This window comes from Sorex araneus, chromosome 4, assembly GCF_027595985.1.
Source record: "Sorex araneus isolate mSorAra2 chromosome 4, mSorAra2.pri, whole genome shotgun sequence".
Classification (NCBI taxonomy): Eukaryota; Metazoa; Chordata; class Mammalia; order Eulipotyphla; family Soricidae; genus Sorex; species Sorex araneus.
The window spans coordinates 8,360,250-8,376,336 of NC_073305.1; the positions used below are offsets into that span (position 1 = coordinate 8,360,250).

At 54.0% G+C, this 16,087-nt stretch overlaps 1 protein-coding gene across 2 annotated transcripts in view; it reads left to right on the forward strand.

The window, feature by feature from the left end:
- Positions 1-7,327, forward strand: part of PPARG (peroxisome proliferator activated receptor gamma) — a 142,867-nt gene extending 135,540 nt beyond the window's left edge. For both annotated transcript variants that reach the window (XM_055136134.1, XM_055136135.1), the window contains exon 8: positions 6,994-7,327. In XM_055136134.1, the coding sequence (XP_054992109.1) occupies positions 6,994-7,241 (248 nt within the window). In that variant the 3' untranslated portion in view covers positions 7,242-7,327. The remainder of the gene's footprint in view (positions 1-6,993) is intronic.
- The last annotated feature ends 8,760 nt before the right edge of the window (positions 7,328-16,087 follow it).

The window sequence follows — 16,087 nt, forward strand, 5'->3', positions numbered from 1 at the left end:
CCTGATGCCCTGTCTGGGTGCGAGTCAGCCCACACGGCCCCTCAAGGGACTTCTGGGGCCTCAACAGGGTGGTCCCCAACCCCTGGCCTGGACTGGCCTTGTGCCTTCCGCAAAGGCCCAAGAGGAGGGTCTGAGACGGGCGCAGGGAGCACTGCCGGCTGAGGGGGGCAGCCAGCTGCGCTGCTGCAGGCAGAGTTGTGACACCCCGTGGCACCAGGCTCAAGCCCACTCGGGGTTTGCACGGTTGAGGGACGTGGAGAGAGGCGGGAATGCACGGGGGACCGGAGGGTTTGCAGCTGCTTGCAGCCTGGAGGGGCCGGGGCCTCTGAGTCTTTTTGCCCCCCGTCCCCAAGGGCTAGACAAGACCACAGGAAGGTTTTGCTCTGGTTGGTTGTGGGTCTGTCTGCGGGTGGCTAATTATTTGTCTGGGGGCCACACCAGACGCCTCACACTCAGGGCTTGTTCCTGGAGCAGTCCCGGGGGTGCTCCGGGAACCACGTGGGGTGCTGGTCGGGGGCTGAGCGATAGCACAGTGGGTAGGGCGTTTGCCTTGCATGCAGCAACCCGGGTTCGACCCCTGGCCTCCCATATGGTCTCTGGTGCGCCCCTTGGAGTGATTCCTGAGCATCGCCGGGTGTGGCCCAAGAACAATCAAAAAGCATATGGGGGTGCCGGGGACCAAACCCAGGTTGGCCACGTGCAAGGCCAGCTCCCCTCTGCCCTGTCTCCCGGCCCGGTTTGTTTGTTTCAGTAAGGCCCATGTCGTGGGTATACGGGGACGTTGGCTCCTAGGCTGGTGAATGGGGCTTTGAGTTGATCTGCCCCGTTGGAATTTCAAATGGGAACCAGGTTGGGGGTTCTGAGCTGGAGTCTTAGAGGGCCCCGTCTAGCTTAATTCTTCTCCTTTGCAGAGGAGACAGTTGAGACCCCGTGAACTTAATCACCATGTGGCAAGGTCACAGAGCCGGTTCGTGAAAGACGAGAGCAGAATATACTCACACACACACACACACACACACACACACACACACACACCACACACACACACACACACCAACTCCGCTGTACCCCACTTGGCTCCCGAGACTCTCGCACAAGGGGGCAGCTGTGTCCGTGACCTGACTCGTCACGGAGGCCCCGTGAATCAGTCGTCACAGAACCCCAGCCCTGCACCACACTTCATCCGTCACATCATAAAAAAACAACTTGCCAAGGAGGGGTCTGAAAATCCAAACCAGATCCTCTCCTCGGCGAGAGGGGCGCGTCCCGTGGACCCCGCGCCAAAGGCCCTGCTTCCCGCCAGCCTGGAGCACGGCGGGCTGAGGAGCCGGTGGCCTGAGTGGTCCTCTGCCCCCGGAGCTGAGGGGCCTTCCCGCCCGGGGAGGAGCCATCCCTCCCCCTCCCCATCCCGGGCTCAAAGGTGCGGGGAGGCGGGAGGAGACTGTGTGAGCGGGAACGGGCCGCGCTGGAGAAGTTAGAGGCACTTCTGAGCATCCAGATTCTGAACATGCCACCGAATCCCTCTGGCGTGGCTGCCCTGTGTTCCTGGGGTGGGGGGGTGTTAGCCGCAGGAAGACACTGGCCAGGAGGCTTCTTCCTCAGGGAACGATGCCACTCGTGGCCCGGTCGGTCACCAAACCAGAGGATGGTACTATTCGATCTGGGGCTCTTACCCAGAACAGCCTTCTGGCTCCTTCTCTCGGTCAACTGAGTGCTTCCTGTTTGCTCTGGGGGGGGGGGGTCACATGCAGCGGGCCCAGCCACTGGCCTCGGGGCCTTGTGACCTGGCCGGGGAGATAAACAACTCAGGGCTGAGAGTGCCAGGCGGCAAGTCGGGCGTAGGGGCTGGCACCGGGGACCTCGCAGACCTTGCCACACTTCCGCCCTGCCGCTTGCTGGCCAGTGGCAGGCCTTGGCCACGGTGGGAGTTCACCTCTGCTTTCCCCTCGGGAAGAGTGGACAGCACGGGGTCCTGGCTGAGGGAAGGGCGGGGTGGACAGCAAGAAGGCCCCCCGTGACCCTCACTAAAAGCCATGTGCAGGCACCTTGGTGATGGAGGGGTGGATCTGCTGCCCCTGGGCCCCCAGGAAAGGGACCGGAAGGGCACAGGAGGGGACGGGACGCTGGTGGCCCTAGAGGGACGCTTCAGAGGGTCAGTCCCAGCTGTATCCCAAGGACGGGTTGAAGTCGAGATGACGGAAGGGCCCAAAGGGAATTTTGGGGAGGAGGAAACGGACTTTGAAGGAGCAGAACGTGGTGTGGAAGGAGCTTGAAGCAGTTGGAGCCGAAAGATCGAAAGATCATTACAGAACCGAAGGCGGCCGGACCGTGGGGTTGGGGTGGGGGGTGGGGGGTGGGGGGTGGAGGGTAGCAGCCTCGGATGCCTTTAGGGGACACTTTCTGCTTGTTCCCGTATTTCCAGGGAGACAGGAAGTTTGTTTGTTTGTTTGTTTGTTTTTTCCTGAAAAGGAGACAGTGGACCAAATGCTTTTGAGGACCCTGAACTCGGGATGAAGGATGCTTTCATTTGTCTGAGGGAGGGGCCTCCCGCCGGGCCTAGAGCCCCACACTGCCCAGGCCACCCCCACAGTGCTCAGCGTCTCCCACACCTGTGGTGCTGGGGATGAAACCAGGACGGCCCCGTTCGAGGAACCCACCCCACCCCTGAGCCCTTTTACAGGAGTTGGAGCAAAGGGCTCGCACACATACCAGGCCCCAGATTGGATATGTGACACTGCATGGCCTCCTCAGTGCTGCTGGGTGTGGTCCTGGTGCCCCCCAGCACCATGGAGTGCCCCCCGCCCCAAAATTATTCTATAGTGTCTTTCTTTACAGTGAATGAAAGAAATACTAAAATTTGAAAAAGAGGGCCGGAAAGATAGTCCAATGGGTAGGGCGCTTGCCTTACATGTGGCCGACTGGGCTTCCTGGCACCCACCCCGTATGATCCCCGGAACCCTGCCAGCACTGATCCTTGAGCACAAAGCCAGGAATAAAGCCTGAGCACAGCTAGGTGTCACCCCCCCCCAAAAAAAAAAGCAAAATAATTAGAAAAAGAGAGTGAATAGTGCTAAGGAGCTAAAATGTGAGATCAAAGCAAGGTGGCATGTGAGTGCCCTGAACGCGGCTTGTAAGCCCTGCGCCCTCCTCATGCACATTAATGAGCATAGTTTATATTGGGGCCCATTTCAACAAACACAGAAATTAGAAAACAAAACTCGTCAGTGAGAAAAACAAAATCAAACACCCAAACTTCCTACCTGGAAATTTAAGAAGGTGCTTCTATAGAACTGCTAGATTAAAAACAAAATGAAAATAGCAGAACAAGCTGCTTGAAGTAGAACTAAGACAGGACTGTCTCCCTGAATGTAGGGGGAAGCTGGAGGTACACTTAGGGGAAAGTTTAGGGCTTTAAATGCATTAATTAGAAAATAAGAAATGCTAAATTTAAATGATCTAAACATTCTGTCCAAGAAACTAGAAAAAGATTAAAAGATAGGAGCCAGAGCGATAGGATAGCAGGGAGGGTGTTTGCCTTGCATGTGGCCGACCCCTGTTCAACCCTCGGCATCCCATAGGGTCCCTCAAGCACCAGCAGGAGTAATTCCTGAGTGCAGAACCAGGAGTAACCCCTGAGCATCACTGGATGTGACCCAAAAAGAAAAAAAGAAAGATTGAAAGATAAACCTAAACTAAGTTAAAAGAGTGAGTTCCTTAAATTGAAAACAAAATTTTAAAATTTACTAACAAGACCAAAAAGCGTGGATCATGTTTTGTTTTTATGTTAAGCAAAAAGTATGTGAGCCTTTGGCAAGTGAAAGTTTTAAATAAGATTAATATATAAAATGCATTCAACTGAGAGGGTGTAAATAAAAAATAGGAGGTTTCACTAAGGGACTTTCATATACAGCCTTATTCCTGTTAAAATATTAGATGTAGCATAAAGCCTAAAAGAATTTAAAGCCCCAGGGGCTAGAGCAATAGCACAGCAGGTAGGGCGTTTACTTTGCACACGGCTGACCCAGGTTCGATTCCCAGCATCCCATATGGTCCCCTGAGCACCGCCAGGGGTAATTCCTGTGTGCATGAGCCAAGAGTAACCCCTGTGCATCGCCGGGTATGACACAAAAAATCAAAAAAAAAAAATTAAGAAGAAGAATGTAAAGCCCTAGAAGAAATTTTAAAGGTTGTCAAAGATCTGCCCCCAGGTCCTAGGGTTCCTGCCAGTGAGTTCCAAGAAGAAAGAATCATCAAGGAAGAGAATGTTGCCACATAGGATCAGAAAGAGAACGTCCTGACTCCACTGATAACGTTTACTATTGGAATGGGTACCAAAAGGAAGGACTTCAGATCAATCTCGGAAATTTAAAAACTCTAAATAAAATATTAGCAAAATAGTATAAAGGAAATAAGGACACCTGGTCTTAAAAGTCATTATACTGGTTGAAGATAAATTATTAACTTGACTGAGGTTGTAGCACAGTGGGAGAGAATTTGCCACGTGAGGGGGGGTCCTGCGTTTGAGTCCTGGCACTACCACCAAAACACAAAGCAAAACAAAAACGCTCCATACATTTTTCACATAAAAAAAATTGTTTCGGGGGGTGCTGGAGTGATAGCTAGTACCATGGGTAGAATATTTGCTTTGCACACAGCTAACCCGGGTTTGATCTTCTGAGCACTGCCAGAGTGATCCATGAGCTCAGAGTCAGGAATAAGCCCTGAGCACCACCAGGGTGGCCCCAAAAAATGTTGCGGGGGATGGGAGGGTGATCTGGCTGTGCTATCTGTCACCCCACTGGTCTCCTGCTTTGATGCAGCTAACCCCACTGCTCGGGTGGGTGTGCCTTTTCTTTTGCGTCCCTCCCAAAGCTGCATGCTCAGTTGAAGACAAGGGCCTTCCCCAAACAGAAATGGGTCACCCCTTAGTCAAGGGTATACGAGCAGCTGTGCTGCCCTGCTAGGACTTCTGAACAAGCTCTCAAAATGCTGGGGGCCAGGGAGGTGGCAGTGTGCATGCCTTCCGTGTGAAGGATCTGGGTCCCGTGTCCAGCACTGAACACACATCAAAAATTAAAGTGTAGGGGGCTGGAGTGATAGCACAGCGGGTAGGGTGTTTGCCTTGCACGCGGCTGACCCAGGTTCGATTCCCAGCATCCCATATGGTCCCCTGAGCACCACCAGGAGTAATTCCTGAGTGCAGAGACAGGAGTTAACCCCTGAGCATGGCTGGGTGTGACCCAAAAAGCCAAAAAAATAAAAAATTAAATTAAATTAAAATTAAAATATATGAGCCAGAGAGATAGTACAGAGTGTGCCTTGCACACAGTTGACCCGGGTTCAATCCCCAGCACCCCATGTGGTCCCCTGAGCCCTAGCAGGAGTGATCCCTGAACACCTCTGTGTGTGACCCAAACAACAACAACAAAAATTAGAAACATTTGAAGTGCAACAATACTCTGATTAAAGCCAATAAAATAGCATTAAAACTCTTAGAGAGCCAGAAGTAAAACATCCCCACAATCTATAGCAATATCACACTTGTGGTAAACCATCAAAAGCCTTCCTTCGAGATCAGGAACAGAACAAGAATGCTTCCTGTCACGTCTGTGATACATAACCTGTTAGAGAGATTAGCCTTTGCAACAGGACAAGAAAAAGAATTCTAAATATTGGTAAAGAAGAATTAAAGAAAACTGACAATGTTCCGCAGCTAAACAACCTACTAAATGACTTTAGTCCATAATTGAAAATTAAAAAACTAGTCAAGTTGTAAAAGCTCAGGAAATAGAAGAAATTTAATATATTAAAATTAATAAATTTTCTTCTAAAAGTCTAGAGGATTTAAAGGTAAATCCCAGGCTGGGGAGATGGAGCAAAGGGCTGGACTCAAGCTGTGCGTGCAGGAGGCCTGGGACTCGTCCCCAGAACTCCAGAGCAAGCCCTGAACCAGGAGTGGGCCCTGAGCACCTCCAGGTGTGGCCCCAAGCCAGAATGAAGAAGGAGAAGTCTAATAATAAGCTTGACATGAGACAAAACATAAAAGTCTCCAAGTCACCGTTTAAAAATTCATAGAATTTGACGAGGTTGGAAAAAAAAATTACCTGCAGCCGTACATCACAGAAGACACCCTGTTAAAATCTATCCTTCCCCGAGCCAGAGCAATAGTACAGGGGTGGAGCATTTGCCTTGCATACAACTGATCTGGGTTCGATCCCTGGCACCCCATATGGGCCCCAGAACCAACCGGGAGTGCAGAGCCAGGAGTAATCCAGGATACCTCCAGATGTGGCCAAAACCCAAAAAAATAAACCCAAAAATAGGGGTGGGGAAACAATCTATTGTCCCAAACAATAATGATACTTAAAAACTGTCCATCCCCTTGAAGCGCATGTGCTATCTCAGGCAAAATAACGCAATGAGCACACAAAAATCTGTGGGATGAGAGTCAACAGAGTTGGTAACACAGATTTGACAGCAAAGATCACAGGCGGAAGATGAGATTCCAAGTGAGCAGAAACACGCCAGCCCGGGGTCCAAGGTCTGGGGCCAGGAGCGCCTGGCCTGCAGGCTCTGACACCTGGCCGGAGCCCTCCTGGTCTGCCTTGAGCCCCTTCCACCCTCCCTGGCGCTGGCCTGAGCTCGGGCTCCCCACCCGAGACTGCACCACGCAAACAAAACCTCCGGGGAAGACTCGGGCTCAGGCCGGAGCGATAGTACAGCGGGGAGGGCGTTTGCCTTGCATGCGGCCGACCCGGGTTCAATCCCGTCATCCCATATGGTCCCCTGAGCACTGCCAGGAGTAATTCCTGAGTGCAGAGCCAGGAGTAACCCCTGTGCATCGCTGGGTGTGACCCAAAAACAAACAAACAAACAAACAAACAAACAAAGAAGACTCGAGCTCACTCAACCTTCCCTTCGAGCCTTCGGCCCGGGGGCCCGAGACGCTCGTGACTGACCCTCCTGTTCTCGTGTCCCTTTCTGCTCCCCTAGACCGCCCGGGGTTGTTGAATGTGAAGCCCATCGAGGACATCCAGGACAACCTGCTCCAGGCCTTGGAGCTCCAGCTGAAGCTGAACCACCCCGAGTCCTCCCAGCTCTTCGCCAAACTGCTGCAGAAGATGACAGACCTCAGGCAGATCGTCACGGAGCACGTGCAGCTCCTGCAGGTGATCAAGAAAACCGAGACGGACATGAGCCTCCACCCGCTCCTACAGGAGATCTACAAGGACTTGTACTAGCGGCGACGCCCCCGCTCACTGGCCTTCCCGCTTCCCGTTGCACTATTATTTCGAGGGGAAATCTGACACCGAAAAATTTTACTGTGAAAAAAAAAAAAAAAGCCTTTAAAAAGAAAAAAAAGATAAGAAACTGTTTTAGAATAATAGTTCTATTTTATGCATATTGTTTATAAGGATACATTTGCAATTTACTTTTAATATTAAAAAATTGCCACCTTAGAAAATGGCTGGGTCTGAGAATGCAGTGGCATCTGATCCCGCCCTCGGCTTCTTCCTCCTTTTGTTTCCTTCTCGTCCTTCATTCCTTTACTTTCTTCTTTTTTCTTTCTTTTTGTTTTTTTTTAATGGTATGAGGGATCGAACCCAGTGCCTTATACATGCCAAGCCAGTGCTCTACCCCTGAGCCGCCTCTTCTTCCTCACCTGTGTTGTTAAAATATGAAAGAGGGGCCAGAGAGACGGCACTGCAGGTAAGGTACACTCGCCTTCCATGTGGCTGACCCCGGTTTGGTCCCTGGCATTGCCCCATGAGCGGTGATCCCTGAGTGCAGAGCCAGGAGTAAGCCCTGAACACCACCAGGGGTAACCCCCCACTAAAAAATAAATAAATAAATAAATAAATAAAAATAGGAAGGAAACTGCACCCCAGCTTCCATGCTCAGTGAATCAGTGCATTGACTGTTAACTCAGTTTATACTTTCTGAGGAGCCTCCGGCTCAGCCCCCTAAAAGTGACTGAGAGGGAAGCAGGGCTCTCAGGTTCCAAAGCTGCCGAGAACTTGTGTTTCTGGAGCTGGAACTCAAACCTTCACAATCCCGACCCAGGTTCCCAGTGACGCCCAGCCTCCGGCCGCTAGGACGCCCCCGGCCCCTGGGCAGGGACGCTCTGTAAACGCTGCAGAAAGCGTAAGCGCTTCCTGGTTCAGGCCCTGCGAGCCCCAGAGAAGATGAAGCGGAACAGAAGAGCAATGCTTGGCTTATCCCCGGGCGTCAGGAACCCAGATGGCTGCGTGCCGTGGGATTGGTCAGGCTCTGAGTCCTCTAGGAACTGGAAAGAAGCAAGACTCGGGGCCGGGGAGACAGCTCGGAGGGCTCCAGGGCAGCCTTGCCTGTAGAGGGCCCAGGTTCGAGCCCCTGCACTGCCGGGGCCCCCGCCAGGCTGACCCCCACCATATCCCCAGGCCCCGGCACCGGGATGCCCCTTTGACTGAAAGTCCCTGGAATGTCCCCCGGCTCTCTGAACACTGAGTGGCAGTCCCTTATCTCCCCCCAAGACATGAAGATTGGAAGGTGGTCTCCGAGCGTGTTGGCTCGGAGTGGCTTTCCGGAAAGTCTCAAGTGCAGCAACACAAGGAGCCAACACACGGGGCCTGAGCGCTAGGACATGGGGGACCCGTTTGCCTTGCACTCGGCTCACCTAGGTTCATTCCCCACTACCCAGGATGGTCCACTGAGCACTGCCAGGAGCCATTCCTGAGTGCAGAGCCAGGAATAGCCCCAGAGCACTGCTGGGTGCCCCGCCCAAAACAAAGCCAACACAAAACAAGGCAGGAGTGGGGGCAAGAATGTACTGTGCTCTCTGTCCCGGAGATACACACACACAAACACACACACACACACACTCACACACACACATGCACACACACACATGTACACACATGTGCACACACATGCATATGCATACACACAAGCACATACACATCTACACATGCACTCACATATACACACATTACACACATGCACTCATATAAACATGTACACACGTACACACACATACATATACACACACATAAACACACACACATGCAGTCATATATACACACGTACATACACATGCACACACACATGCACATACACACACATTCGTACACATGTTCCCAGGAGGCCACTGTCCCAGACACACACATACAGAAACATTCACATACACATGCACATACACACACACACACACGCACATTCACACACGCTCCGAAAGGGCCACTCTCTCTCTCTCTCTCTCTCTCTCTCTCTCTCTCTCTCTCTCTCTCTCACACACACACACACACACACACACACACACACACACTGCACACTGCACATTTAGGGAGTGCTTGCCCCGCCCCACCCCCAGCAAGTAGATGAATTGTTTCTTAGGGACCCTGCGGGGGCCACAGTTCTTAGGGACACACCCAGTGGCCAGTGCTGGTGGTGGCACTGTCACAGCGCCCTGACCCGCCCTCCAGAGCAGATAAGTCCAGTGACCTCAGGGGCTTCCCTGCGCCTCCTCCCTCTGCTTCTCGGCCCTCTGGTGTGGATGCTCGGGGCGTGGGGCTCTCGGGCAGCGGGTTTCACACCCAAACGCCAGGAGAGACCTTTCATGCTTCAGCAACCAGCACTTGATCGTCAGAGCCGGTCACAAAACTGTCCCCATCTAAGCCCCTAAAAGACGAGGCGTCTGCTGAGTTAAGAATTTAACTCCAGGGGCTGGAGCGATAGCACAGCGGGGAGGGCGTTTGCCTTGCACTCGGCTGACCCGGGTTCGATTCCCAGCATCCCATATGGTCCCCCAAGCACCACCAGGAGTAATTCCTGAGTGAAGAGCCAGGAGTAACCCCTGAGCATCGCCAGGTGTGACCCAAAAAGCAAAAAAATAAATAAATAAATAAATGAAATTAACCCCAGCTGTATGTTTAACCCCAGTTAAACATTCTGAACTTCCTGGAGCATGCGGCCGCCTTTGTGGCCACACGACATCTCCAAACCCGACAACACTGATAATCCAGTGCAGCACTGCAGGGTGGGTGGGATGCGACAGAGAAGGCGGCCAATCTCGGTTCACCAAACAGGAGCCCAGAAGGCTTAGCCTGCAGCACAGGAATCCCTCAGACGAGGACTTCATGCCGCCAAGGTGAGCTACAGAAATTCACACTAATTCTCTTCTGGGGAAATCTCTTTCACTCATTCTGTTAGCAATTTGTTGATAACAAGCAACATAAAATAAATTAAAACAAGAAAAAACAAGGCTGAGGAGTGCAGCCCTTTAGAGCAGCAGCTCAGAGCCAGAGTGACAGAGGCCGGCAGGGAGGGCATCTGCCCTGCCCGTGGGTGACCCCCTGCGCCCCACCTGGTCCCCTGAGCCCACCAGAAGCGATGGCTGAGTGCAGAGCTGGGAGTAAGCCCTGAGCACTGCCGGGTGTGGCCACAAAAAAATTAATAAATAATAGAACAGCAACTCTGACCAAGTCATTTGGGGACTCGACACGGAAACTGTTGTCTCAGTGACACAAAACCATCGGGCAGACCGGAGACCCACGGACAGCAGGGCCGCTGCTTCCTCCCTGGCGCCAAGCGAGGGCGGGGAGGGGGCTGTTTTGAAACCTCCCGGGCCCTGGACTCTGGGTGAGAACCCCCTGCAGAGGCAGCATCGGAACGATCTGGGCAGCCCAGAGGAAGGGGCCCGTGGGGGGCCCACGTGTTTCCAGGCTCCCCCCAGTGAGAGCCTCTGGGGCTGCCTCCCCTCCCGCCCGCTCCGGCCAGGCCTGGTCCAACGCCGGGGGCCGCTGCCTGCCAGGGCGGGAGGTATTTCAGCGCCTTGGCACCGGGGTCTGCATGAAGCAGCTTTTAAATCCTGGCAGGCAGCGTGCACAGGCCCAGCTCTCCTTCCCCGTGGGGTTTGGGTGCCCCTCTGCGAAGTATTAAACGACACGTCGTATCCGGTCTCCGGGGCGCCTGCCCCTTCACACACCCCCTGCCCGACTCACCCTCCCCAGCTCTCCACAACACCCTCCCCACATCCACAAACCCCCTTTCTCTAGCCATTGTCTGGGGAAAAAAAAAAAAACAGCAGGTCTGAATTTTAGCATCTTTTTCACAAATCGGGGAATGCATGTCGGAGGGCCTCCCGCACAAGTCCAGAGAGGGCGTCCCGCCGGCCCACACGGAATTCTCCACGGGTCAGCGCCGAGGCAGGAGGGCGGGCTCTCTGGGGCCGGTCCACGTGTGGCTCACTCCGTGGATTCCAACGCTTTTCCTCAGTTCCCTTGAGGCATCAAAGGCCAATGTTTCTCGTGGGCAGGTCCCAGCCTGCCAGGCCTCTGCCCCGACTCGACTCACAGCAGGCCAGGGCGAGGGGTTGGAGCTGGGTCCCCCGACTCTGACTTCCGTGGAAATACCTCGGGGAGAGCTGCTGGGAGGGGCCAGTTTCCGGTCTCATTCCCCAGAGAACCAAGTTTATCTCAGCAGGCCCTGCCCCCTGGCCGTCCCTGTCCTCACTGTCACACTCCCAGCACTGGGTAGGGGCTCAGCGACAAAGGACCAAGGCCCCTGGTCCTCGCCCGCTCAACTCCTCTCTCTCTCCGCTCTCTCTTTCTCTCTCGCTCTTGCTCTCGCTCTCTGTCTCTCTGTCTCTCTCTGTCTCTCTGTCTCTGTCTGTCTGTGTCTCTCTGTCTCTTTGTCTCTTTCTGTCTCTGTCTCTGTCTCTCTCACTCTCTCACTCTTGCTCTTGCTCTCTCTGTCTCTCTGTCTCTCTGTCTCTGTTTCTGTCTCTCTGTCTCTATTTCTCTCTGTCTCTGTCTCTATTTCTCTGTCTCTCTCTCTCTCTCTCTCTCTCTCTCTCTCTCTCTCTCTCTCTCTCTCTCTCTCTCTCTCTCTCTCTCTCCTGACCCCCCCCCATGGTTCTGGCCCCGGATCTCTGTCTCTGGGGTGACTCTCTCCTCCGAGGTCACACATGGCCAGACTCCACGAAATCCTTCTTCCTCGCCACGTCCAATCCTTCCAGCATATCCAGCCCACACTGTGGTCAGTTCGGCCTCCAGATGGAGATGGGTGAGAGTCTGTTGGTGAGACCAGGCCTGAGGACTCAGCACAAGTCACCAAACACCAAACAGGACTGTGCTGGGCGTGGGGGCAAGAAGGGACAGTGACCAGGGCAGAGTCAGACTCAGACCCGCCTCCCCGTCCTGGGCAGGGAATGACTTCAGAAGCTCCCTGGGGGCAGCTGGGGTGGCAGGATGTGGCCGGGCGGGCGGGAGGCAGGATCACGTCTGCATCTGGTCAATGGGCCCACAGTGCCTGCAGCAGTAGGACACGCTGCCCACTCCACGGGTGATTTCTCGTTTCTGTCGCCTCTCTGTCCACCAGGAGGCTCTGACTCGCCTCATCCTTTGGGGTCCGGGGAAACTCTGACCGTCCTTCCTCCGCAGCTGTCCATTCCCTCCAGGTCCTCGAAGGCAGGGCAAGGCCTCAGAGCCCCGAGCCCGCCCCCTTCCCGTGTGCATGGCCAAGCTCGCAGCCCCCATTCACATCCCCCTTCCCAGCAGGCCCTACCTGTGTCCGGGGACTCTGGGTCCGAGTTCCAAGGAGCCAAGCCACTTAAGAGACAGGGTCCAAGAAGTGAAGACTTCAACGGCTGCAAGGGATCATTCATTCGAAGGCAGTTTGCCAAGAGAATTATGGGACTGGCAGGAAGGAGTCCTGGGTGTCAAGGAAAACAATGGCACCTCGCTAGTCCCAGCGTTTCACGAGTGTGGGATGACATTGGTTTGTCCTTTCTGCCTTGCCACAGGGAGCTAAGGTTTATTGGTCACTCCCATCACAGAGCAATGTCCTTTGTTGCAGGAGGAATTTTTTTTTTTTTTTGCTTTTTGGGTCACACCCGGCAATGCACAGGGGTTACTCCTGGCTCATGCACTCAGGAATTACTCCTGCGGTGCTCAGGGGACCATATGGAATGCTGGGAATCGAACCCGGGTCGGCCGCGTGCAAGGCAAACGCCCTGCCCACTGTGCTATTGCTCCAGCCCCTTTTTTTTATTTTTTAATTTTATATTCGAACATTTAATATTCAAACACCAATCCCACCACCGTTACACCTTCCCACAACCATATTTCGGATGTTTCCATCCTGAAGCCCACCCCCTCACCCAAAGCAGAACTGAAATCATTTCTTTTGTATTGTTCGTGATTCTTAACTTTATTGGAGAAGACTCTTAGGACAGCGTGTGTCCCTGGACATGTCCCGTCACTGGAGACAGGATCCTAGAGTCTGGCCGAGATGGGTGGACGTGTTAGCTCCATAGCTGGTGTCAGCAGGGCCATATGGTTGTGGCTCCATCTCTTGGCCCCCTGAGTCGGACCCTCTATTCCTCCTTCAGAACAGGGACAGCACCCAAGGAAGCGTTGCCACGAGGATCCAGTGCGATGGGATTTTCTCACATTTTGCACTGCTTCTTGGCAGATCTTCAGAAGTCCATATGTGTTGGCTGCTCGCAAGGTCACGGTCATGTTAAAGTGCCCTTAAAGTGCCCTCAGCGACAGGAGGCCCCCTCGAGCGAGGCCACCGGCTCTCCTGGCTGAAGACACGGAAACTGAGTCTGATCTCCTGGCTCTGGCTTTGGGAGTAATTCCACATCAGAGGGAGGATTGGGCTGCAGCCTCGGGAAGAACAGTCAAAAGTGGGCTCTCTCGAGTCCTCGGCCCCCAGCCCGTAAGCATGAGGAAGGGATGTTTATTGGAAAGACGGCGGTCGTGCTCCGATCAGGAGCGGAGTCGGGGAGGAGGTGAGGTTAAGTCAACATTTTCCCCCAAAGGCAGTGGGACTTTTCTCTGGTGACTAATTTTAGATCAATATCACATAGTTTAGCTTTTCCAGAGGGGGTTTGGAGAATAAGGAAATCGCTCTTTTGGGTCAAAAGGGAGTGGGGTTGAGATATTTCTATCCCCGCCGGAGTTTGTAAGTATGTTCCAGGCCAGAAGTTCCCAGGAGAGCGTCGTTTCGGAGATCAACCGAGTGCCATGGGACAGGCTTGGGGGGGGGCGCAAGTGGCTTTTGTGCAAGTGTTGAGTCATGGGGATGCTCCGGCCACTTTTCCGCAGTCCTCGAGCCACTCGGCTCCCCCCCCCACCCCAGTGGGAGCTCGGCTCCAGCAACGGGGCCTGGGAGGGCCCTTCCAGCCACGGACACGGTAGCTGGAGCCTCTCGAAGAATCGCACCCGGGAACGGGTCTCTGGGAGACAACAGCGCCCACCTGCCTTCTGTGTCAGGCTCTCCGGGGGGCGAGGGGAATGTGAAACCCGCTTCGCCCTGCCCGCATGGGGATCACCCCACGCCGCTATCCAGACAAGAACGAGGAGAGCGTCTGGGGGGACATGCAGGCGGAGGCCCCAGCGTGGCCCCAGCACTGCAGAGAAACAAAACAAAAGCAGCGGCAGAGCTGAGGCTAAACTTTGGTCCCCTGAGTGCCCCCTCCCACCACCTGCAACACACACACACACACACACACACACACACACACACACACACACACACACAGAGCAGCCTGATTAGCAGATGCAAATTCACTGCACAGAAGATAGGTTTGTTTCGTTTATACAGAAGCCAACGGTGAGGGGGTCGCCCATGGGACCCCGGGGCCGATAGCCATTCCCGGTTACACTTGGCCATGCAGGTGATGCTTGTGGTGTAGGTCAGCCATGCTCAGCTGTGCCGTGGGCACTGGGGTGTTAGGGTTGGGAAAGGGGGCGGGGGGGCGGGACATGTGCTTCAGCCCTTTGGACACTCCCCCCAGCCCCAAGCCACTGGCTTGAATGTTGGCTCTGCCCTGAAGGAACTGTGTGACCTCAGAGAAGTTTCCTGTCTCTGGCCTTAGCTCCCTGGCCCCTGTCCTCTGCGGGAAAGGGGGTTCTGATGGTCAGGGTCACCTAGAGCTGTACCCGGTGCCCCCAAACAATGAAAGTCTTCTAGGCAGCAAGTAGGAAAGATGAGATCTTGCGCTTTGCGGTACCCGGGAGGGATTGTGGTGAGCAGGAGAGAAGGACACAGGCCACTGTGCAGTGCAGACAGGAGAAGGGGATAGGTGGCACTGACGTCCTGAGCGTGGGACACAAAACTCGGCTGACCCGGCAGCGAGGAGACTGTGTGTGTGTGTGTGTGTGGTTGTGTGGTTGTGTGTGTGGCTGTGTGTGTGGTTATGTGTGTTTTTGTGTGTGTGTGGTTGTGTGTGTGGTTGTGTGTGTGGTTTTGTGTGTGTGTGTGGTTGTATGTGTGTGGTTTTTTGTGTGTGTGGTTGTATGTGTGTATGGTTGTGTGTGTGTAGTTGTGTGTGTATGTGTGTGTGTAGGGGGTGGAGGTGAAGAGGCAGAACAGAAGCCATGTAAGGACATGAGTGGAGTGTCCTGGGAACACTCCAACACCCAATACTGAAATGCAGTGACCATAAACATCGGGGCCAGAAAGACAGTCAGTGGACAGGGCTCTTGCCTTGCATGTGGCCGACTGGGGTTCAATCCCCAGCACCCCAGATGGTCCCCAGAGCCCGCCAGGAGTGATCCCTGAGTGCAAAGCCAGAAGTAACTCTGACCATTGCCATGTGTGGCCTCCGATTTAAAAAAACAAAAACAAAAACATAAACATCAGCACTGGTGGAACCATGTGACCTCAACTACAATAATCATAACATCAGGGGCTGGAGCGATAGCGGGGAGGGCGTTTGCCTTGCACGCAGCCGACCCGGGTTCAATCCCGGGCATCCCATATGGTCCCCGAACTCTGGGCAATTCCTGAGTGCAGAGCCAGGAGTGACCCCTGAGCACGGCTGGGGGGAGGGGGACCCAAAAGCAAAAATAATAATGATAATAATAATACATGTTTAATAAAATGAAATTCCACCTTAATCTAGAACATTTTTCTAAGAAGCTGAAATGTTTCCAGAAAGGCGTTTACGGGGTGCCTGTTCTGCCCCAGGACTCGGGTGGCCTTGGCCTGAGTCCAGGCTGAAGAACTGCAGAGCGGGCCGGTTCCCACGAGGACCCGCCCGTGGGAACCCCCTGGGGGCCCCTCGTTTCCCCTCTCCACCAGCCAGGGGGCCCCCTCC